At 44.8% G+C, this 25,764-nt stretch overlaps 1 protein-coding gene across 1 annotated transcript in view; it reads right to left on the reverse strand.

Annotated features, from left to right (window-relative positions):
* The window catches only part of NFIA (nuclear factor I A), a 504,907-nt gene extending 484,800 nt beyond the window's left edge, over positions 1-20,107 (reverse strand). The window contains exon 1 of the mRNA XM_082265066.1: positions 19,981-20,107. Within this exon, the coding sequence (XP_082121192.1) occupies positions 19,981-19,983 (3 nt within the window). The 5' untranslated portion in view covers positions 19,984-20,107. The remainder of the gene's footprint in view (positions 1-19,980) is intronic.
* Positions 20,108-25,764: the final 5,657 nt, after the last annotated feature.

Consider the following 25,764-nt stretch of genomic DNA (forward strand, 5'->3'; position numbering starts at 1 on the left):
TATATATATATATATACATACATACATATATATATATATATATATATATATATATATATATATATATATACAGGATATATGTAGCACTGGCCAGGAGGACAGCATAGTCATTTTAATGTGTGGGTATTGAAAAAAAAAAAAAAAATATATATATATATATATATAATATATATATATATATATATATATATATACTTTTTTATGCACGCCCAATAAAATGACCACGCTGCCCCTCTGCTCAGTGACTAATGGTGGCTCTGGGTTGGTGCACCCAGAACTGGGTGCAGGGCCGGGACAAGGTCATCCAGTGCCCAGGGCAAAGACGCCAAACTACGCCCCCCCCTTTCCCTTAGGGTTAGGATCAGGGTGCCCCCATCCCTGCAATAATCCATTGCGCCCACCTGCCCATCCCTCGTCCCGGCCCTGACTGGGTGACACATTGCAGGTGACTGGTGTACTGTGTATGCTGGAACCGGCACGCAATCAATATGTAACATTAAATTTAACTATATTCAAATATATACTGCAGGAAAAAAAATGGAAATACATACCAATGCCACAATGTCTGGTGCAGATCCATACTGTTCTGACCAGCCAATAGACAATTGGCAGAACCAGAGCTGTCTTTTATATTGATGGGACCCTGGGCAAACATTTTCCTGGGCCCTCCCAAATCCACTTATCAACTATTTTCAGGCAGTGCGGGCTCAAGGGGCAGCTGCTTTAGGCCCCACAACAATGACTGGGCCCGGGGCAGCTGCCCTTTTTGCCATGCTTTAAAGACGGCCCTGGGCAGAATGTTGGAAGGTCCCTGCAAACTGCGCTCATTTTTTTCTATAACTATAGACCGTCCTTTACTTCCCATACAAGAATCAGTCAATGCAAATGACAGATCTCTCGCACTTTTGGCTGGATAGAGTACGGCTAGCATGGAATTAAGATTCATTCTTTTTTTATTATTAATGTAATTTATAGGAAATAACTTACAATGTAATTTTTTTTATTCATTGGGAGCTGATGTACTTAAGTGGAACCATTTTTTTTTTTTGTTACAGGTTGTAACTCTGTTACCCGGTTGCCGACCGCCGCACGACAATATACGTCGGCAGTCAGCCCCGGCCAGGCAAAGTGACGTATATATACGTCACTAGCCTGTCACTTGCTTGGGAGCCAATAGCGGGCGAGCACGCGCCCGCGGAGGCGCGCTCCCGCCCCGGCTCGTTCCCCAGCAAGTCCATGCTTGTGACCGGCGGACCCGATGTCCGCCGGTCACTCGCCGATCGTCGGTGCAGAGGGAGAAAGGCAGGCGGCTGATGTAAACAAGCCGCCTGTCATTCTCCCCTGTGTAGAAACAGTGATCATACGGTTCTACTATGTAGGACCGTTGATCACTGTTCCTACACTTCAAGCCACAGCCAATCACAGTAAGAATCACGCCCCTAGAGACACACACCACCCCTCCCTCTCAAATAAAGTTAACCCCTTCACTACCAGTGTCATTTTGCAGTAACAGTGCATATGTATAGCACTGATTACTGCAGTAATGTCACTGGTACCCCCAAAAGTGTCAAAAATGTCAGTCAAGGGTCCGATCTGTCTGCCGCAATGTCGCAGTACCGCGAAAAAAATCGTAGATCGCCGCCATTACGCGTTAAAAAAAAACCACCAAAAATGACAGAAATCTTTCCCTTAGTTAGTAAACGCAATAACTTTTGCGCAAACCAATCAAAATATGCTTTTTGCAATTTTTTTTACCAATCATATGTAGCAGAAACAAATTGGCCAAAAATGTTAAAAAATTTTGATTTTTACATTTTTTTGGGGGGAATTTCATATAAAAAAATGTGAAAAATATTGTTGTTTTTGCAAAATTTACGCTCTTTTTTTGTTTATAGCGCAAAAAGTAAAAATCGCACAGGTGATCAAATACCACCAAAAGAAAGCTCTGTTTGTGGGAAAAAAAGGACGTCAAATTCGTTTAGGTACAGCGTTGCACGACCGCGCAATCGCCCGACCGCGCAATCGCCCGTTAAAGTCACGCAGTAAAAAATCGGAAAAAAAACCCCCTGGTCAGGAAGGGGGTAAAATCTTCCGGGGCTTAAGTGGTTAAAGTGTGCGACTTGTGACCTAATATCCCAGAAAGACGCAATTTATATCATATCGGGGCAGGCGCAACTTTTACGCAAGCCCAGCAAATCCGTATTCACTCCAAACACCCAATCAAGTTCACCTTTTCTTTTTTTTTTCGCCTCTTACAGACGAACGTGACTTTGCTGATCAGGCAAACTACTACTCTTTCCAGTTAACTCTTCCCCATAGTCACGTAAAATCCTTCAAAATCTAAATAATGGGAATAATTGACTAAACAGCGTTTTTTCCAGTTCAGCAAACTGAATCAAGTTAGGTGGAACATTAAAAAAAAAAAAAAAAAAAAGACTCCTAACGTGATTGGCTAGCCAAAGCAAATGGCGTTGTTGGCCTAGAACTCGCTCCCTGTAGTAATGTATTATTATTATGATTATTATTAGGGTACAGGATTTATATTGCACCAACAGTTTGCACAGCGCTTTACTATATACCCCGCTAAGCAGAGCCCTTCAGCTTCCAGAGTGCGCTGGGACTTGTAGTTCCACAGCAGCATAACCAGCTGACACGTCCAGCCTTCCTTAGATGACTCAAAAAAAAAAAAACTGTTTACTTTCTGACGATAACGCCGTAATCTATCGCAGACTTCCGGTATCTGGAGATATCTTCTGTAGCTTCAATCTATTTACACCACAATATTGAAACCAGAAAACCGTCAAGAGGAGAAAGTTTGAAGTTGTGTAAACTGTAATTACTGTACGCCATACTTGGCAGACTGAACTCCCCGGCCTCTCCAACTTGTGGGGGATTTTTTTTTCCCTCTCTCTTTATACTCATTAAACCCCATCTGTTTAACTATTAGTATATTCAGGAAATCCAGTCGAGGTGCGGGGAGGCCACAAAATAATTCCTGCGTTTGGCCGGGACAACCCCCCCCCCCCCTTCTCCCAACCCCCACAAGCCGCCTCCTGTTTCCTAGATACAAGATTTTGGCTCTCGTTCTGACTTTTGTCCAAGCCACAGAAAAAATAAAAAGTTATCACACAAATTACTGTCTAAAGTATCCGGCGAGTCTTATAAACAGCGCTGGCTCAACGCTGCCCAGAGATTAACCGCCGGCGAGCGACGAGCCGCAAAAATGGGTTGGTTTGCCACCATCTTGTGATGCCCAGGAAAAGTGTGTAGAGATAGACAGATAGATAGATAGATAGATAGATAGATAGATAGATAGATAGATAGATAGATAGATAGATAGATAGATAGATAGATAGATAGATAGATAGATAGATAGATAGATAGATAGATAGATAGATAGATAGATAGATAGATAGATAGATGATACAGAGCGCAAGAGAAATCTAAAATAGATAAATTAGATAAATAGAAGAAAAGAATAAAGATATGAATAACGAAACAAACAGACAGACGGACAGACAGACAGATAGATAGATACATGGGAAAGAAAGAAAGAAAGAAAGAAAGAAAGAAAGAAAGAAAGAAAGAAAGAAAGAAAGAAAGAAAGAAAGAAAGAAAGAAAGAAAGAAAGAAAGAAAGAAAGAAAGAAAGAAAGAAAGAAAGAAAGAAAGAAAATATAAGGATAGATAAAATAGCGATAGATAGATAGATAGATAGATAGATAGATAGATAGATAGATAGATAGATAGATAGATAGATAGATAGATAGATAGACGGACGGACGGACGGACGGACGGACGGACGGACGGACGGACGGACGGACGGACGGACGGACGGACGGACGGACGGACGGACAGACAGACAGACAGACAGACAGACAGACAGACAGATAGATAGATAGATAGATAGATAGATAGATAGATAGATAGATAGATCTTATTAACATAAAAAGCCACCAATTATTCAGCCATTCTGAAAAGACACCAACCTATTCATCCAAACTGGCAGGTCTATATATAAATGTTTTCACACAACATTCACCCATGTTTCACATAACTTTCCAATTGGATTCCATTAGGAAGCCATGTGACTTCTGGGTGAATGTTGTGTGAAGAGATTTATAAATAGGCCCCAAAAGTTTTTGAAAGATTTTACTGAAATGCGCCCTACAGATGGTCAATATGCCATCTTACTATTCACACAACACTAGGCCTGAATCAATATTACCTCATCACCTGAACAAATATGACATCAATGATAATAATATATGGTTGAATATTCATTTATAGTTACAAGAGATATGAACGGTATCACATATATGAGAGGAACATTATATATATACTGTATATTCACACGCGCATATATACTGTATATATAGTATATGTAAACTATAAATAAATATGTTCCCTCATATAATAGCATGCCTGACTGTATACAGCATTTCTCTGTATTGTGCGTCTAGTCCCGGGTCCAGGCTTCATACACTCAGTAAACACTAACCTTGCCTTGGCAGGCCTCCCTCTCCTCGTGTATGTTGACGTTCTGATATTTTAGCATGAAATTTGTAAGCATGTCGCTAAAAAGTCTGACATTACCACAGGAATTATTCCTCCTTGTCTGCAGCCAATGGAACTGGATAGCACACAATGGCACATAAAGACCAGTGCAGTTGCCCATAGCGACCAGTCAGCTTGCTAGGAAACCCGTCCACTCTGCTTCCTATTTTCTCTCCGCCATGTTGGCGCAGTAATGTCCAGCCCCAGAAAAGTTTAGCATGATCCGCTGTTTTATTATAATAATAAAATAGCAGCAGATCATAAACGTATAGTAGATGAGGTGACGCAGAAGAGCCGAACACTTGTCATCATGTCTGGTCTGCTGAGGCTGACATAGCGTTTCTGAATGAGTTTGCCAATTGTGTGATAAAGCCGTAGGGCAGAAAGGCCTACCCGGGCATATTCAGGCCTATCTGCTGCGTTTAGCCTCCAAGTCTCACTCCCACCACGGTGCACTGCAGGCCTAAGGTCTCTCTATGTAAACAAGGCCTAAGAGTAATAGTTATGTAGACCATAACGGTGCCAGATATAGTAAATATTATAAACAATAATGCCGTTTTTATTAGGACGAATCCAAAAGTCTATCCTATCTCAGGAAACTTCTTCGCTCACCCTCCAGGCCCCAGCGGAGCACTGCAGGCCTAAGGCAGCTCTATGTAAACAAGACCCAAGAGCAACGATTATATATACACCATAATGCTGTTGATTATAGTAAATATTATAAACAATAATACAGTTATAATTCAGCCTCCTGTTTTCTTTTCCACACCCGGCAGCGAGTACAGCGGCGTCACCCGTCAGTGACATTTCTCACTGAATTCTGAGGTGAAAGTTGACATATTTTTGGAGAAATCATGTGCAGGGTGATGGAATGTGCGGCTGACATTTGCCTTCTTGTACATTGCAAGGCCTACCCCTCTCCCTCTCCCCTTGCAGCAGCAGCTTCATTCCCCTCAGACTTCTTGTGGTTTGCTGTATTCTGTGAGGGGAGGTTTTGGCGCCCTTTGTCAGGCTGTGAGGCTGAGGCAGGCTTCTCTGCGCCCTCTAGGCCGCACAGTTCAGCAGCTCGCTCTCCCTCTCTCTCACTCTCCCCCCTTGCTCTGCTTCATTTTACTTTTTTTTTCCCCTCTCTCTCAAACTCCTTGGGACACAAACAGAACTTCCAAGCAGTGGAAAGTTTAAGTAAATAAAAAAATATTATTAAAAAAAAAAAAAAAAAATAGAAATAATTGAAAGGCTACAAGCTGTGGAATCTGACGCCGTTGCCAACGAAGTCTGGACCTACAAACTGCGTTTTTTTTTTACATTTTTCCTCGGTCGCTCAGTTTTTTAGTTGTGAATACTCAAAAGAGGTTAGCTCAACAATTTTGGCTCGGTATGGCAGTTTGGCTCATCTGTTCGAAGGGTTGATGTTAGCGTTTCCCCGCACCAGTTCTTGTTGTCAACGTTTATTTCAAATGGCTTTCATGGGCTTTTTTGAAAAACGGATGGAATTTATTATAGGACAGCAGGATACCTCAGCCGGGTTAACCCCCCCCCCCCCCAAATCAAAATTTCTGAATAAAAAAATATGCAGTTGGTTACATGTTGTTAGATCAGGTTCTTGTCCTGTTTAATGTTTGCTAGGTTTGTGCCAGATTCACTAAGACCCCGTTCACAACTGTGCGATTTGTCACGCATGGCAAGATGAATCAGTTTTTTGTCTACGACAAGCACAGCAGGAGGAACCCCATTAATGTCTATGACATGCACAAAATGGGGAAAGCCATTATTGTCTACGACATGCACAGTAGAAGGAACCCCATTATTGTCTATGACATGCACGACCAGAAGAACCCCATTACTGTCTACAACATGCACAGTGGAAGGAACCCCACTATTGTCTATGACATGCACGACAAGATGAACCCCATTACTGTCTATGACATGCACAAAAGGAGGAACCCCATTATTGTCTATGACATGCACGACAAGAGGAAATCAATTACAGTCTACGACATTCACAGTAGGAGGAACCCCATTATTGTCTATGACATGCACGACAAGATGAACCCCATTACTTTCTATGACATGTTCAGTAGAAGGAACCCCATTATTGTCTATGACATGCATGACCAGAAGAACCCCATTACTGTCTACAACATGCACAGTAGAAGGAACCCCACTATTGTCTATGACATGCACGACAAGATGAACCCCATTACTGTCTATGACATTCACAATAGGAGAAACCCCATTATAGTCTATGACATGCACGACAAGATGAACCCCATTACTGTCTATGACATGCACAAAATGAGGAACCCCATTATTGTCTATGACATGCACGACAAGAGGAACCCCATTACTGTCTGCGACATGCACAGTAGAAGGAACCCCATTATTGTCTATGACATGCACCACAAAATGAACCCCATTACATTCTATGACATGCACAGTAGAAGGAACCCCACTATTGTCTATGACATGCACGACCAGAAGAACCCCATTACTGTCTACAACATGCACAGTAGAAGGAACCCCACTATTGTCTATGACATGCACGACAAGATGAACCCCATTACTGTCTATGACATGCACAAAAGGAGGAACCCCATTATTGTCTATGACATGCATGACAAGAGGAAACCCATTACTGTCTAGGACATTCACAGTAGGAGGAACCCCATTATTGTCTATGACATGCACGACAAGATGAACCCCATTACTGTCTATGACATGCACAAAATGAGGAACCCCATTATTGTCTATGACATGCACAGTAGGAGGAACCCCATTATTGTCTATGACATAAATGACAAGATGAACCCCATTACTGTCTATGACATGCACAGTAGGAGGAACCCCATTATTGTCTATGACATGCAGAGCAGGAGGAACCCCATTAATGGTACTGATATGGACAAAAAGAGGATTCCCATTATTGTCTACGATATGGAAAACAAGGGAGATCCAATTATTGTCTACGACATGCACTAAAAGTGGAATTCTATTATTGCCTACAACATGCACGACAAGAGGAACCCCATTATTGTCTATGGCATGCATGACAGGAGGAACCCTATTTATTGTCTACAACCTACATGAAAAGAGGAACCCCATTGTTGTCTATGACGTGCATGCAAGAGAACATGGCCGCACACCGGACGATGGCTCACGATGAAAGGCTTTATTGAATAAGGATGCAAGGTACAGCAAATGTCTACCATCCATTTGTTGTACCATTGAACGGGTTAGAACGGTTCGGTACGGTTTGGTACAGCGGCGCTTTTCCACTACATGGTACGGATCGCCTAAACGGTACCACCTCGGATGGGGTTCCAAGCTGGCCGTACCTATACCATATCCCACAATCCTTTGCATGCAGCCTTGATTGTTTGTCACTACTAGCCACTGATTGGTCAGAGAATCGTTGTAATCCCATCCACTTACTACTTTCGTGGAAAAGTAAACCGAGCTGAGTAGAGCCTATACAGTGCTGAAAGGTGCCGACTCGTATCATGCAGTGGAAAAGCAAATTGAGCCGAGCTGGGCCAAGCAGTGCCGAGTGGAGCCGAGCCGGTACTTGCAGTGGAAAAGTGCCATTAGATTGTAAGCTCCTTTGGAGCAGGGACTGATGTGAATGTACAATATGTGAAGCACTGTGTAAACTGTCAGTGCTATAGAAATACCTGGAATAAATAAAATACGTGCACATTGGGGGGGGATTTACTAAAACTGGAGCATGCAAAATCTGGTGCAGCTCTACATAGTAACCAATCAGCTTCAAGGTTTTAGCCTAGGTTCACACCGAATGCGGGTTTGAAATCGTGCAAGTTCAGATCTCAAACCAGCATTTCATTCCAACTTCGGGGGGCGATTTGAGAGACATCTGAACGGGTTCATGCACAGATGTCCATTGAAATCGCCCCCCCGAAGTCACCAAAAACAGTGCAGGAACTACTTTAGGGAATCGGCAATAGATGGCGATTTGGCATGCGATTTGACATGTCATATCGCCCCGATGTGAATGGGGGCTAATTGTGAAACTTTAATTGAACAAGCTGAAGTTAAAAGCTGATTGGCTACCATGCACAGCTGCACCAGATTTTGCACCCTCCAGTTTTAGTAAATCACCCCCATTGTATACAAATGGACTAAATGGTGTTTTTTTTAAATATCACTTTGAATGTTAATTCGCTATCTTTTACCAACCAATCAGAATTCCGACTGCTTAAGTCATTCCAGGTTCTGATTGGCTGCTAAGAGTTACTGTACTTAAGAATAAGAACTTTTTATAGAAGAAGGCCGTAGAGCAAATACAATGCAAAAAGGCAAAAAAGAAATCAATTTTCAGCATAGGAAAAAAAAAAAAAAAAAAAGACACTATAGCTTTTTATTGAGCTGTTAAAGTGGAAATATGAAGGCGGATCAGTCAGGAGGGGTCCTGGGGAGGCTTTGCCTTGAATGCCCGCTGGAAATAACTTCTTCCCGGGCTTCTCCTGGCTCCCTGCCCGGTATTGCATTTACTATCCACTATATGCTAACTACTTCCACATATATAGAAAGAATTATATGGGAGAGCAGGTCACAGGGGTGTCCTGAGTACACCTCATGCTCGAAAATAACTTTGCGGCCAATCCAAGCGGGGCCAGGAGGGGGGGGGGGGGGGTTTGGGGGGCCGGCTACAACAACGCAGCATTTTGCAAATACCGTTAACTACCATGTGCAAAAAAAAGTTTTTGTAATTTGCAAACTTTTCGTAGAGACAGTATTTTTTTTTTTAAATCCAGTTTCGGCTGGGGTCTCCAGTGAGACGCGAAGTTTTGCAAAATAAACAAAAAAAAAAAGGAAAGTTATTAAAGGCGGTGGGGCCGCATGGGGAGGGGGGGGGGGATACGATGGGGAAGGGGGGGGGGGGTCGTGCAGCTGTCACAATATGCAGCCTATGGAAAGATGTTGTGATTGCAAGGCGGAGATTTATCATTCTTGAAAGGTTTTCCAGGGAAAGTTATGGTCTCCATCGCCCCATCTAATAGACACCCTGTAACCTTCCTAAATGCAAACTGCAAAAAGCATTTCAGTAGATGCAATGATTAATGCGTGATTTATAACAGCAAGGGGAAGAATGTAAAGATCAGAGGCTGGCTCCTAATTACTGTAGGGGAGGGGGGGAGGGGGGGTCTTGTCCCTTTTCTGCTGTTAAAAGTCACTAACGTATGGAGCTGTAAGAGGTATAGCACACACACTTGTATGTATGTATATATATATATATATATATATATATATATATATATATACAGTATATATATATAAATAAATAAATATATATATATATATATATATATATATATATATATATAATAAATAAATATATATATATATATATATAATATATATATATATATATATATAAATAAATATATGTATATATATAAATAAATATATGTATATATATATATATATATATATATATATATATATATATATATACAGTATATATATAAATAAATATATGTATATGTATATATATATAAATAAAAAAAAAAAAATATATATATATATATATACAGTATATATGTATATATATATATAAATAAATAGGAACCCCTTCCCTGCCAGTGTCATTATTACAGTAACGGTGCATACATTATTTTTAGCACTGATTACTGTAGTAATGTCACTGGTACCCCCAAAAGTGTCAAAAATGTCAGTTAGGGGTCCGATCTGTCCGCTACAATGTTGCAGTCCCGCTAAAAATCACTGATCTCCGCCATTACTAGTATAAAATATAAATAAATAAAATGACATCTTTCCCCTAGTTTGTAGACGCAATAACTTTTGCGCAAACCAATCCATATACACTTATTGGGATTTTTTTTTTTTCAGAATTGTTGTTCCTTTTTTGTATATATCACAAAAAATAAAAACTACAGAGGGGATCAAATACCACCGTCATTACTAGTAAAGAAAATAAATAAATAAAAATGATAAATCTTTCCCCTAGTTTGTAGATGCGATAACTTTTGTGCAAACCAATCAATATACACTTATTGGGATTTTTTTTTACCAAAAATATGTAGCAGAATACAAATTGGCCTAAAAGGATAAAAAAAAAATAGATTTTTTTTTTTTGGGGGGATTGTTATCAGAAAGTGAAAAATATTGTTTTCTTTTTCATAACTGTCGCAGAGGCGATCAAATACCACCAAAAGAAAGCTCTATTTGTGGGGAAAAAAAAGACATCAATTTTATTTGGGTGCAATTGTCAGTTAAAGTAACGCAGTGCCGTTGTTCTAAAATTTTGTCGGACCCATGAAAATTCCAAACCCTCGTCACTTCCGGTGACGCTACGTCATAACCCAGCTGAGGCGAGCCCCGGTGCGCATGCGCACAAGGCATTTTCAAGGTCCGATAAAATTCTAAGACTTACGAACAGCTGACGGAGAGGAGGAGGGGCTGAGATGGGACGCACACAGCGCTGCGGGATAATGTTACAACACCGCCACGTCATCGAGCAAGGAACATGTTGCAGAGCTGGCTTAGAGGAGGCGGGAAGGAAGTGAATACTCATACTAAATAGTGATGATAAAAAAAAAATAATAAGAAATACTAAACATTTTTTATCATGACTATTTAGTATGAGTATTCACTTCCATCCCGCCTCCTCTAAGTCAGCTCTGCGCGGCGGTGTTGTAACATTTTCCCGCAGCGCTGTGTGCGTCCCACCTCCGCCCCTCCTCCTCTCAGTCAGCTGTTCGTAAGTCTTAGAATTTCATCGGACCTTGAAAATGCCTTGTGCGCATGCGCACCAGGGCTCGCAGCAGATGGTGGTGACGGAGTGTCCCCGGAAGTGACGAGGGTTCGGAATTTTCACGGGTCCGACTAAATTTTAGAACACCGTTTCGCAAAAAAAAAAAAAATGGCCTGGTCATTAAGGTGGAAAATCTTCCGGTCCAGAAGTGGTTAAACTATGCTTAACTGGTTTTAAGTGGTCCAAAGTGTGCAAAGAAAATATCCCCCACACCATTACACCCCCACCACCAGCCTGAACCGCTGATACAAGGCAGGATGGATCCATGCTTTCATGTTGTTTATTCCAAATTCTGACCCAACAATCTGAATGTCGCAGCTGAAATCGAGACTCCTCAGACCAGGCAACGTTTTCCCAATCTTCTATTGTCCAATTTTGGTGAGCCCGTGCCAATTGTAGCCTCAGTTTCCAGTTCTTAGCTGACAGGAGCTGCACCCGGTGTGGTCTTCTGCTGCTGTAGCCCATCTGCTTCGCGGTTCCATGTGTTGTGCGTTCAGAGATGGTATTCTGCATACCTTGGATGTAACGAGTGGTTATTTGAGTTGCCTTTCTATCAGCTGGAACCAGTCTGCCCATTCTCCTCTGACCTCTGACATCAACAAGGCATTTTCCTCCACACAACTGCCGCTCACTGGATATTTTCTCTTTTTCCCACCATTCTCTGTAAACCCGAGAGATGGTTGTGTGTGAAAATCCCAGTAGATCAGCAGTTTTTGAAATGCTCAGACCAGCCCGTCTGGCACCAACAACCATGCCACGTTCAAAGTCTCTTAAATCCCCTTTCTTCCCCGTTCTGATGCTCGGTTTCAACTTCAGCAAGTCGTCTTCACCACGTCTAGATGTGCCTAAATGCATTGAATTTCTACCATATGATTGGCTGATTAGCAATTTGTGTTACTAAGGTGTACCTAATAAAATGGCCAGTGAGTATATATATATATATCTATACACACACATAGAAGGACGCAGCGCCTCTCTGCAGCCCGGAGAGTACATCATGATAAATAGCACTGCATGTACTGACTGGCAGTTTATATATTTGAATCTATCGATCGCTAATGTACATGCACTGTGGAATATTCCTTCTCACAGGACGACCCATTGAAGACGCAGCGTTCTCACCTATTGCACAGTACAGGATGATAATGTAACCCACGCATTGCCAAGACCAGCTCTGTATACGGCGTATTCTGCAGGACGCTGACGCAGCACATTTTGCACGGGATAGAACAATGCTATAGCGCAGGTCTGCATGGATTGTTGTCTTGTTGTATTAATTATTTAGAGCTCTGTACAAAATATTATGGTAAGGTTACCCACACTGCAATCATTGCACTGTGACCAGCCTCCAGAAATGTTTGGGCCCCTAATACAGCTTTAGGACCCCCCCCCAGGCCTGACCACCAAAATTCCCCAGGGCCCATTGACCACCTTCCCAAGCCTTTCAGTGCACCCACTTTTATTTAACACTCCTACAGCTTAATATATGAAAATTAAGAGTGTATTCAAAGCAGGGCTGGGGCAAGGGGTGGGCAGGAGGGACGGTTGCCCTGTGCACAATGGTTTATTGCAGGGATGAGGGGGCACCTTGACCCTAACCCTACGGGAAGGGTGGGGGGGGGGGGCGCAGTTTGGCAGACCCATATATTTAGCAAAGAGTCTTCCCTATCCCGCAAAGAGACATCCCAATTCAGCAAAGAGACATCCTCTCCAGCATACAGGCAGCCCAGTCCAGCAACAGGACAGCCCCTCCATCAAAGAGATATCCTCACCAGCAAAAAGGCAGCCCAGTCCAGCAAAGGGACAGGCCCTCCATCAAAGAGACATCCTCTCCAGCATACAAGCAGCCCAGTCCAGCAAAGGGACAGGCCCTCCATCAAAGAGACATCCTCTCCAGCATACAAGCAGCCCAGTCCAGCAAAGGGACAGCCCCTTCATCAAATAGACATCCTCTCCAGCAAAAAGGCAACCCAGTCCAGCAAAGGGACAGCCCCTCCATCAAAGAGACATCCTCTCCAGCAAAAAGGCAGCCCAGTCCAGCAAAGGGACAGGCCCTCCATCAAAGAGACATGCTCTCCAGCAAAAAGGCAGCCCAGTCCAGCAAAGGGACAGCCCCTCCATCAAAGAGACATCCTCTCCAGCAAAAAGGCAGCCCAGTCCAGCAAAGGGACAGGCCCTCCATCAAAGAGACATGCTCTCCAGCAAAAAGGCAGCCCAGTCCAGCAAAGGGACAGCCCCTCCATCAAAGAGACATCCTCTCCAGCAAAAAGGCAGCCCAGTCCAGCAAAGGGACAGCCCCTCCATCAAAGAGACATGCTCTCCAGCAAAAAGGCAGCCCAGTCCAGCAAAGGGACAGCCCCTCCATCAAAGAGACATCCTCTCCAGCAAAAAGGCAACCCAGTCCAGCAAAGGGACAGGCTCTCCATCAAAGAGACATGCTCTCCAGCAAAAAGGCAGCCCAGTCCAGCAAAGGGACAGCCCCTCCATCAAAGAGACATCCTCTCCAGCAAAAAGGCAACCCAGTCCAGCAAAGGGACAGGCTCTCCATCAAAGAGACATGCTCTCCAGCAAAAAGGCAGCCCAGTCCAGCAAAGGGACAGCCTCTCCCTCAAAGAGACATCCTCTCCAGCATACAGGCAGCCCAGTCCAGCAAAGGGACAGCCTCTCCCTCAAAGAGACATCCTCTCCAGCATACAGGCAGCCCAGTCCAGCAAAGGGACAGCCCCTTCATCAAAGAGACATCCTCTCCAGCAAAAAGGCAACCCATTCCAGCAAAGGGACAGCCCCTCCATCAAACAGACATCCTCTCCAGCAAAAAGGCAGCCCAGTCCAGCAAAGGGACAGGCCCTCCATCAAAGAGACATCCTCTCCAGCAAAAAGGCAACCCAGTCCAGCAAAGGGACAGCCCCTCCATCAAAGAGACATCCTCTCCAGCATACAGGCAGCCCAGTCCAGCAAAATGACAGGCCCTCCATCAAAGAGACATCCTCTCCAGCATACAAGCAACCCAGTTCAGCAAAGGGACAGCCCCTCCATCAAAGAGACAGCCCAATCCAGCAAAAAAAAAAAACACATCCAAATCCAGCAAAGAGACATCCTCTCGGCAGCTTGGGATAACAGGGCGGCTGGGCCCCTAGTGATGCCGGGGTCCCTAAGTGTGTATGGGCTGTCCCCCACTGATGGCAGCCCTGCCAGCCACTGGGATCATAATGTTTAGACGTGCCTCCAAATCTAACTTTCCTTTGAAGCCCGATCACAGTTTGCACTGCGTTCTGCAAACCCATTTGGGGGTGTCATTAACTTTATATTGACACCTTCAGCGGTTTGCAGGGCGCAATGTGAACTGCCTGCATGTCTGATGCAGGAATCGATGTGTTTCCTGCATCGCATCAGTAGGAACCCAGCCAAAATGTGACAAACTTTGTGCATTGTATTGGTAAATGTTGTACATTGTAAATGATACAAAGTTGCATTGCATATCATAACACCTAAACCATTATTGTTATATCATTACATTAAAATTATTACACAGGATTTATATAACGCCAATAGTTTTTGTCCCATGCAGTTTTCTTTTGACCTTTGAAAAGTCTGTATTTGCATAGGAATGGTCACACCCCCTCATAGGAAAAAGCTTAGGGGTGGCAATGGAGCACCAAATACTGCATTATAGGAGGCAAAAGCCTGTGTGCCCCATACCTGGAGGTGCTGGTTTTCTGGGGGCCCCAGTGGTGTGCTGGGGGGGTCCCATATCATGCAAACAGGGAAGAAAAAAAAACAGGCATTCCGGAGACAGCAGTATTTCCTTCTGAACAGCTGACAGCTGATTTTCAGAGGATCACTTTTCAGAGAATGGGCACATGTGAACGTAGCCTTGGAGGATGTTATCCTGATGAAACTGACAGTCTTCTGGCTGTCACACAAAACTTTTATTGATATGTATTAAATACATGCAAAGGATATAAATCCACTTTGTGTGCACCTAATGCCTCTACATCATCACTGTGCTGTACATTGCCTTTGCAGAGAGCAGAGCTGTGGGAGGGGCCCAGCAGGCTCCACCCACTACAGGCTGCTTGCAGAAAACTACAGTAGGGGGCGGAGACAAGACCAGCCACCCTGCACAATTACAGTGAGCAGAGCTGTGGGAGGGGCCCAGCAGGCTCCACCCACTACAGGCTGCTTGCAGAAAACTACAGTAGGGGACGGAGACAAGACCAGTCGCCCTGCACAAGGAGAGGGGGCAGAGCTGTGGGAGGGGCGTAGCAGGCTCCACCCATTACAAGCTGCCTTCAGAAAGCTACAGGAGAGGGCAGAGACAAGACCAGTCGCCCTGCAAAAGGAGAGGGGGCAGAACTGTGGGAGGGGCCCAACAGGCTCCACCCACTACAGGCTGCCTGCAGAAAGCTACAGGAGAGGGCGGAGACAAGACCAGTCGCCCTGCAAAAGGAGAGGGGGCAGAACTGTGGGAGGGGCCCAACAGGCTCCACCCACTACAGGCTGCCCGCAGAAAGCTACAGGAGAGGGCGGAGACAAGACCAGTCACCCTGCACAAGGAGAGGGGGCAGAACTGTGGGAGGGGCCCAACAGGCTGCACCCACTACAGGCTGCCTGCAGAAAACTACAGGAGAGGGCGGAGACAAGACCAGTCACCCTGCACAAGGAGAGGGGGCAGAACTGTGGGAGGGGCCCAACAGGCTGCACCCACTACAGGCTGCCTGCAGAAAACTACAGGTGAGGGTGGAGACAAGACCAGTCGTCCTGCCCAAGGAGGGGGGGTAGAGCTGTGGGAGGGGCCCAACAGGCTCCACCCACTACAGGCTACCTGCAGAAAGCTACAGGAGAGGGCGGAGACAAGACCAGTCACCCTGCACAAGGAGAGGGGGCAGAACTGTGGGAGGCGCCCAACAGGCTCCACCCACTACAGGCTGCCTGCAGAAAAGGCTTCATGGCCAGGTTCCCTTAACAGCAATGGTGGCGGCAGCATCCGAAAGCCGATGGAAACATGGAAGTGCCAACATTGCTGGATTCCAGGACAGGTAAGTGTTCTAATAATAAAAGTCAGCAACTACAGTATGTGTAGCTGTTGACTTTTAATTTTTGGAGGGGGGGGGGCAGAACACCGCTTTACATAAGGACATAAAAAGCTTTTGGTGCATTCCAGTGTGTTTTTTATGCGGTTCCAGTACATTTCAGTGCAGAAAAATGCAGCATGTTCTACTTTTTTTTTCTGGAACTGGAATGCACTGGTGTTAATTATGCCATTGAAAACTATATAACTTATTATCCATGCGTTTTTGATGTAGAAAAAAAACACACTGGACTACATGTGGTGTGAACTGGCCCTAAATGGGGACATGTGCGTTTCTGGTGCATTCCACTGCATTTTTTACTGCATTCCAGTACAGTTCAGTGCAGAAAAATGCAGCATGTTCTACTTTTTTTTCTGGAACTGACTGCACTGGTGTGAACTATACCATTGAAAACTATATAACTTATTATCCATGCGTTTTTGATGCAGAAAAAAAACACACTGGACTACATGTGGTGTGAACTGGCCCTAACGCGGGACATGTGCGTTTCTGGTGCATTCCATTGCATTTTTTTACTGCGTTCCAGTACAGTTCAGTGCAGAAAAAAAATGCAGCATGTTCTACTTTTTTTTCTGCAACTGGAACGCACTGGTGTGAACTATGCCACTGGAAACCATATACCCTACTTTCCATGCGTTTCTGATGCAGAAGAAAACGCACTGGACTGCATGTGGTGTGAACTGGCCCTAAATGGGGACATGTGCATTTCTGGTGCATTCCATTGCATTTTATTTACTGCGTTCAGTACAGTTCAGTGCAGAAAAATGCAGCATGTTCTACTTTTTTTTTCTGGAACTGGTGTGAACTATACAGCGGCACAGTGGTGTAGTGGTTAGCACATTCACCTAGCAGCAAGAGGGTCGCTGGTTCAAATCACAACCACGACACTACCTGCCTGGAGTTTGCATGTTCTCCTTGTGCCTGTGTGGGTTTCCTCCGGTTACTCCGGTTTCCTCCCACACTCCAAAGACATGCTGGTAGGTTAATTGGATCCTGTATAAAAAAAATTGTCCCTACTGTGTATGTATGTGAGTTAGGGACCTTGGATTGTAAGCTCCTTGAGGGCAGGGACTGATGTGAATGTACAGTGTATATGTAAAGTGCTGCGTAAATTGACAGCGATATAGAAGTACCTGAAATAAAAAATAAAATAAATATACCATTCAAAACCATATAACTTATTACCCATGCGTTTTTGATGCAGAAAAAAAACACACTGGACTGCATGTGGTGTGAACTGGCCCTAAATGGGGATATATGCATTTCTGGTGCATTCCATTGCTTTTTTTTACCATGTTCCAGTAGAGCTGCACGATTAATCGTATGAAAATCGCGATCTCGATTCACCCCCCCTGACGATCTAAACCTGACATATTCTCGATTCTTTGCATAGCTGAGGGAGCAGAGAAAACAGCTGTGGAAAACTCCCAGTAACTATAAACAAAATGATTACATTCTATCTTTCCTCCCGCAACCGCCTATCAGCATAAGTCTCCCAGTAACTATAAACAAAAATGATTACATTGTATCTTTTCCTTCCCTCTGCCAGGGAGAAAGGAAGTTTAACCTCTTAAAGAGGTTGTAAACTCGTTTGAGTTATTTTTTTTTTTTTTACACCCTGCAAAAGAAAGACATAATGAGCTAGTATGCATCGCATATTAGCTCATTATGCAATACTTACCTCAGAACGAGCCCCCGCCGTGCCGCTCACTCACCTCTATGACGGGCGACATGTCTAGTCGCCCGTCTTCCGGGATCGCGGCATCCGGCCATCTGATTGGCCGGAGCCGCGGTGACGTCACTCCCGCGCACGCGCGCTAGAGCCGACAGTCACGGCACGGGGCTCTGAAGGAACGGCACGATCGGCCGTTCCTTCAGAGCGCATGCGCCAGTGACGTCACTGGCGACATGTAAGGTAAATATCTCCTAAACGGTACATGTTTAGGAGATATTTACAGTACCTATAGGTAAGCCTTAGAGGAGGGTTTACTTCCTCTTTAAAGACTAGACCTTTTTTCTGACATTTGTTGCTTGCAAGTTAAAATCATTTTTTTTGCTAGAAAAGTACTTAGAACCCCCAAACATTTTATATATTTTTTTAGCAGAGACCCTACAGAATAAAATGGCGATTGTTGTAATATTTTATGTCACACTGTATTTGCGCAGCAGTCTTTCAAACGCAATTAATAAACTTTAATGAATAAAAAAAAAAACGTAACACTAAAGTTATCCCAATTTTTTTTTGTTACACAGAGAATCGTGAGAGAATCGTGATCTTTATTCCAAGCTAAAAAATCGTGATTCTCCTTTTGGCCAGAATCGTGCAGCTCTATGTTCCAGTACAGTTCAGTGCAGCAAAACGCAGCATGTTCTACTTTTTTTCTGAAACTGGAACACGCTGTTGTGAACTATGCCACTGGAAACCATATAACCTACTATCCATGCGTTTCTGATGCAGAAAAAAAAACGCACTGGACTGCATATGGTGTGAACTGGCACCCGTTTCCCTGTAGCAAAATCGCGGTAAAAATGCATTTTGCTGTGTTTCTGATGCATTTTTGTAAGCAAGTGTTGCATTCCTTTACAAAGGGCATTAAAAAAACGCGTGTCGCGTTTGCGGTGTCATTCCTTGTTAGTGGCAACTGAAACATGCGAAGCAGACGCGCGTTTTGCCGCGCACAGAAACATGCAACAAACGCGGGGTCAATGCGCAAAAATGAAAAGATGCACGCGCTTCTTTTTGCGCCTTTGTCGTGCGCAGGGTGGCCCGTTGAAATAAGCTGGGCGCCCTAAACGTGTCGTACGAAAGAAATGCGTTTGTAAAAACGCTCGATGTGAATGAGGCCTAATGCTTTCCCTTTGCACTGGCCAGGGAAGACTGCACAGGCTGCATGCCCCCCTCCAGCAGCAGGAAGGGGCCCCTCAGCTCCGCGCATTCCCAGCAAACTTCATGCGAAGTCCTGCTGCACAGCCAGAAGCCTAGAGCGGCCTCGCGACACACAGCCCCGCCGTTGGATTGGCCGGCGCCCCCATCCATCAAGCAGGTCCCGGAAGCGGATTGGCTGAAGCGCTCGCCGCTCAGCTCCGTCTAGACTGCGCCACCCCCCTCTCTGCCCCGCCGCCTCATTGGCCAACTTCCCCATCCATCCAGCGAGTGCCGGAAGCGGATTGGCTAAAGCGCACGGTCTCTAGACTCATCCTCTCAGGCCGGGGGGGAGGCGGCGCTGCTGCTTTGCTTGCTTGCTGCTCCCCCTTCTCCTCTCCAGCACTTCTCCTTCCCCTCCCTTCCCCCGGCCGAGATCGAGCAATTGCAAAATGTGCCGAGCTCAGCAACTCTCCAGATGCACTAAAAACGAAAAGGAAATACACCCTGACTTTTTTTTTTTTGGTGCATGAATCTTCCGCAGCACCTCACCCTTCTCTGCACCACACACAGTCATCTGCACCCCCTCCTCACCCCACCCCAGGCATGCCCCCACCACCATGCATACAGAACAAAAAAAACAAAATAGAGAAAAGTGAATTGCAATCCACGTACCATGGTGCATGCAAAGTGTGCGGTACGGGGGGGCTTTACATGGCTCGGGTCGGTGCTGGCTTCATTTTTCTGACACCTTTTACAACAGTCTGCAAAGTTGGCAGCAGCCCGGAAGGAGGAGGAGAAGGCTGGGCACAGGCACTTCCTCTGGGTGGCCGGTGGGGGGCGCTCTGTTCTGCCTTGGAAGGATTAGCATTTATTTTTGGCCGGCTGATCCGGGATGGAGGAGGGGGGGGGGAGGCGGAGGGCACTTTGCACAAGTTGCAATGTCTCCCTTCTGTTTCCGCAATCGCTGCAATTTGCATAGTTGCAGGGATCAGCCAATGGGAGGCCAGGGCAAGGTTCTCCGGGGAGGAAGGGAGGGGCAGAGGCACAGGGAGGGGGTGCAGTGTGCTCAGAGCTGCAGACTGGACATTGCTTCAGTCCCTTCTCCACTCCATGGACAGCCAATGGCATTCCAGGTGCAGCTGATTTTCCTGGTCTAGGTGGGCTCAGGAAGCATTTGGGTGCGTCAAAGTGAACCTAAAACTTTTTTTTTTTATCTGCAGGTTAAGGAAGGGTTAAAAATAAATGCACCCTAAGGCCGTATTTGCAAAGCAGGGTTAACAATAAATGCACCCTAAGACCCCATTTTCAAGTAAGGGTTAAAAATAAATGCACCCTAAGACCTCATTCTGAAGGAAGGGTTAAAAATAAATGCACCCTAAGGCCGTATTTGCAAAGCAGGGTTAACAATAAATGCACCAAAGACCCCATTGTCAAATAAGGGTTAAAAATAAATGCACCCTAGGACCCCATTGTCAAGTAAGGGTTAAAAATAAATGCACCCTAAGACCTCATTCTGAAGGAAGGGTTAAAAATAAATGCACCCTAAGGCCGTATTTGCAAAGCAGGGTTAAAAATAAATGCACCCTAAGACCCCATTGTCAAGTAAGGGTTAAAAAATAAATGCACCCTAAGACCTCATTCTGAAGGAAGGGTTAAAAATAAATGCACCCTAAAGCTGTATTTGCAAAGCAGGATTAAAAATAAATGCACCCTAAGACCTAATTGTCAAGTAAGGGTTAAAAATAAATGCACCCTAAGGCCGTAATCACACCTGTGATCACTTTTTTTTTTTTTTTTAGCACTTGCATTTACTTAAATGGGCTTTTGTATGCGTGACAAACGCGCCAAAGTAGCTTCTTCAACATTTTTTTTTTTTTTTTTGGAGGTAAAGGTAGGGTTCAGAATAAATGCACCCTAAGGCCGTAATCACACCTGGGCGACGCATCACTTTTTTTTTTTAGCACTTGCTTTTACTTGAATGGGCTACCGTATGCGTGACAAACGCGCCAAAGTAGCTTCTTCACCATTTTTTTTTTGGAGGTTAAGGGAGGGTTCAAAATAAATGCACCCTAAGGCCGCATTCGCAAGGAAGGGTTCAAAATAAATGCACCCTAAGAATGTAATTACACTTGTGCAACATATCACTTTTTTTTTTTAGCGCGTGCATTTACTTGAATGGGCTTTTGTATGCGTGACAAACGTGCCAAAGTAGCTTCTGCACCATTTTTTTTTTTTTTTTTTGGAGGTTAAGGAAGGGTTCAAAATAAATGCACCCTAAGACCGTATTTGCAAGGAAGGGTTAAAAACAAATGCACCCTAATTCCGTAATCACACCTGTGCGACGCATCACTTTTTTTAGCACATGCATTTACTTGAATGGGCTTCTGCAATCGTGACAAATGCGTCAAAGTAGCTTCTGTGCCATTGTTTTTGGAGGTTAAGGGAGGGTTCAAAAATAAATGCACCCTAAGACCCCATTCTCAAGGAAGGGTTAAAAATGAATGCCCCCCCAAGGCCGGAGTCACACCTGTGCGACGCATTACTTTTTTTTAGCACAAGCATTTACTTAAATGGACTTCCGTATCTGTAACAAACACGCCAAAGTAGCTTCTGCACCATTTTTTTTTTGGAGGTTAAGGGAGGGTTCAAAATAAATAGGCTGCATTCGCAAAAAAAGGGTTAAAAATAAATGCACCCTAAGACCCCATTCTCAAGGAAGGGTTAAAAATAAATGCACCCTAAAGCCGTAATTACACCTGTGCGACGCATCACTTTTTTTTAGCACATGCGTTTACTTGAATGGGCTTCCGCATGCATGACAAACGCACCAAAGTAGCTTCTGCACCATTTTTTGGGGAGGTTAAGAGAGGGCTAAAAATAACTGCACCCTAAGACTGCATTCGCAAGGAAGGGTTAAAAATAAATGCACCCTAAGACCGCATTCGCAAGGAAGGGTTAAAAATAAATGCACCCTAAGGCCGCATTCGCAAGGAAGGGTTAAAAGTAAATGCATTCAAACAAAAGGAATGACCGCACTTCCGATAAATTTCAAAGAAAGGAGTGTCTTTATTCCACATCAATCGAATTGGCAAATACAGATACACACTGAGTGCAGGACAATCGGTGGACGCGTTTCACGACTGGATATGTCGCTTATTCATCAGGGTGATGAATAAGTGACATATCCAGTCGTGAAACGCGTCCACCGATTGTCCTGCACTCAGTGTGTATCTGTATTTGCCAATTCGATTGATGTGGAATAAAGACACTCCTTTCTTTGAAATTTATCGGAAGTGCGGTCATTCCTTTTGTTTGAAGCTATCCTGGATTGCGGATCCGACCGGCACCTGATTCCAGCCTCGCCTAGAGCGGTCTTCCCTGTTTGGATTCTGCTTAAAAGTAAATGCACCCTAAGGCCGTAATCACACCTGTGCGACACATCACTTTTTTTAGTACATGCATTCACTTGAATGGGCTTCTGTATGCATGACAAATGCGCCAAAGTAGCTTCTGCTACTCCTACGCACCCGTTTTTGAAGCCGCAAGCTGCCACAGCCGGGTGCCCACACTTGTGATGCCGGCGCCATGGGGAGAAGAAGGAGAGAAGTGAGGCTCCCGCCGGCCACTTCGCTGGATCCTGGGACAGGTGAGGGTGTGTTTTTTTTAGAAGTCAGCAGATACACTTTTTGTAGCCGCTGACTTTAAATAAACACAAAAATGCTGGAACTCCACTTTACCATGCAATTGAATAGTTTGGGGTCTCAAACATGCTATGGCTACAGCTGCAGCAAAAATTCTATCCCCTGCCACATTCAGCGGGCAGTAGTGCCACCAAACGTGATCCATCCAGGTGAATGGAGCCTCCTCTCAATCAATATTACAATGGAAAAATCCCCATTCAGCTATTAAATAAAACCCAAGAAAAGAGGTATTCAGGAGGTGTCAGGACTGCCTTCTGAATGCCCAGCAGCTGCTGCTCTACCAGATCACTGTAAATCGATTTTCAGAGGGGTGGCAAGGGTTTCTGCTGGTGTGAACAAACCCTAAGCCCAGGTTCACACTGAGGCCGTTGTGAAATCGTGCCGGTTCAGCTAAACTGGCAAGATTTCAAGCCGGCATTTCAGTCCGACTTTAGGGGTGATTTCACAGACATCTGTGCGGGTTCCTTCACAGATGTCTATGGAAATCGCCCGCTCTACCCAAATCGCCAAAGTAGTACAGAAACTACTTTTGGGAATCAGTACGGTGCCGCAAAATCGCCATCGCAGAGATATTCGGACGGTGCTATTGCCGGCAATTGGATCTGATTTGACTTGCAATTTGACATGTCAGATGAAGGGGATGACTGGGCCAGTGGGCAGAGGGGCAATTGCCCCTTGGGCCGCTCTGTTGCCCTAGAAAAAGGCTGCACCACTCCTGCCACAGACATGCCTAAAGGATTCCTGGTGAAGAAAGTTAAAAAGTCCCCACCGCTGACCTACTGAGCGTCATCCATGCTGAGGGGGGGAAGGCCTGCACTCTGTCCTTGCCTTGTCACCGATTCTGACTGTGCCATTGGCGGCAATTGGCTCAGATTTGTTATGCGATTTGACATGTCAAATTGCATGTCATATCCAGGGGAGGACTGGGCCAGGGGGCAGGGGGGCAATTGCCCTCTGGGCCGCTCTGATGCCCTGCAAAAAGGCTGCACTGATTCCTGCCAAAGACATGCCTTAAGGATTCCTGGTGAAGAAAAGTAAAAAGTTCCTGCCATTGACCTACTGAGTGTGGGTTAAAGACAAGGACAGAGTGCAGGCCTTCCCCCGCTCAGCATGGATGGCGCTCAGTAGGTCAGCGGTGGGGACTTTTTACTTTTCTTCACCAGGAATCCTTAAGGCATGTCTGTGGCGGGAAGCGGTGCAGCCTTTTTGCAGAGTATCAGAGCGGCCCAGAGGGCAATTGCCCCTCCGCCCACTGGCCCAGTCATCACCTTGATATGACATGCAAATTGACATGTCAAATCGCATAACAAATCTGAGCCAATTGCCGCCAATGGCACAATCATAATCGGTGCGACGCCAACTTGGTGGTGCCGCACTGATTCCCAAAAGTAGTTTCTGTACTACTTTGGGCGATTTGGGTAGGGGTGTCAAACCGTGTCTGATCAGAGCCCGGTTCCATGCCGCACTGGAGAGAGGGAGAGGGGCCGAGTCCCTGCACCATGGGCCTATGGTTTGTACTTGCCCCCTGGGCCGAAAGTTGCCAGTCTGCCCCTGGTCATATCAGGCCAATGTGATGGTGGGCTTAGGTACATATCAGCAAACTCGGCATTCACTGAACATTAACTGCAGGTGAATCCTTCTGGTCCATGTATTTTATATGACAGTGATTGATTCACCACCAAAGAATGTTCGGTAAAAGTCACATTCACTGCTTTATAAATAAGCCCCAGGTCACGGATAGATGACCCTCGGAATGGCATTAGTGCTTACCGTGAAATTAATACTATTTTTTAGTGCTGAAATCACTGTGCCAAAATTTCCTGCTAACTCCGGTCACTGAAAAGAAATGGACCTCCTTCTTATCCCGTTAGAAGGACCTCGGAGCCCACGTAACGCCAACTGAGAACCAACGCTGAGTGTTACTGCATTGCTTATTTCCAGCTATAAAAATAGTGATATTTTCCATAGTAACTTCATGTTTGTTTTTATTTTATTACAAGAAATATGGAGGAATTTGGTTGCGATGGCAGCAGAACATTTCATTCTTCTTAACAAGCACCATTTGGTTTTAATGGTTTGTGCTTTTGTTATTTGTATCACTTTTTGCTGTTGCTGAGTATTGGAGGTGTCTGTACAGGAAGGAAGCCGCGTGATGTGCAGATGATGGTCTACCTTCTTTCTCTTTATTAGAAGCATTATTGGGGTGCATGATTTGTGTTATGCCAAAGATATTGGGCGATAATATAAGGGCTTCTTTCCCATTAAAAATGTGCGTTATAAACAGCAACGCGTTTTGCATCTACTGTCCTAGCCTTCTGGTAAAGAAGGACTCTAGAATCTATAGCAGTGATGGTGAACCTTGGCACCCCAGATGTCAGGGGCATAACTACAGGGGTTGCAATTGCAACCGGGCTCCATGCTCCAGGGGTCCTGTGCGGCTCCCCTGTACACCTGGATAGGAGGGGCAGCGGGGGCAGCATGTAGAGAAATCACTGTCCTTCTTTTTCCTCCTGTAGCTGCAGGAGGAAAATGGAGGAAATTGGTTCCTCTGTATGCTGCCCCCCGCCACTCCTCCTATCCAGTTCACTTGTGTTCTGCTGTCTCTGGGCCCCTGTGTGCTCCAACCAATCAAAATACGCTTTTTGCGATTTTTTTTACCAAACATAGGTAGCATAAAACAAATTGGCCGAAAATATTAAAAAATTTTGATTTTTACATTTTTTTTTGGGGGAATTTCATATAAAAAAATTTGCTA

The sequence above is a fragment of the Pelophylax lessonae genome, assembly GCF_965119305.1.
Source record: "Pelophylax lessonae genome assembly, chromosome: 8".
Classification (NCBI taxonomy): Eukaryota; Metazoa; Chordata; class Amphibia; order Anura; family Ranidae; genus Pelophylax; species Pelophylax lessonae.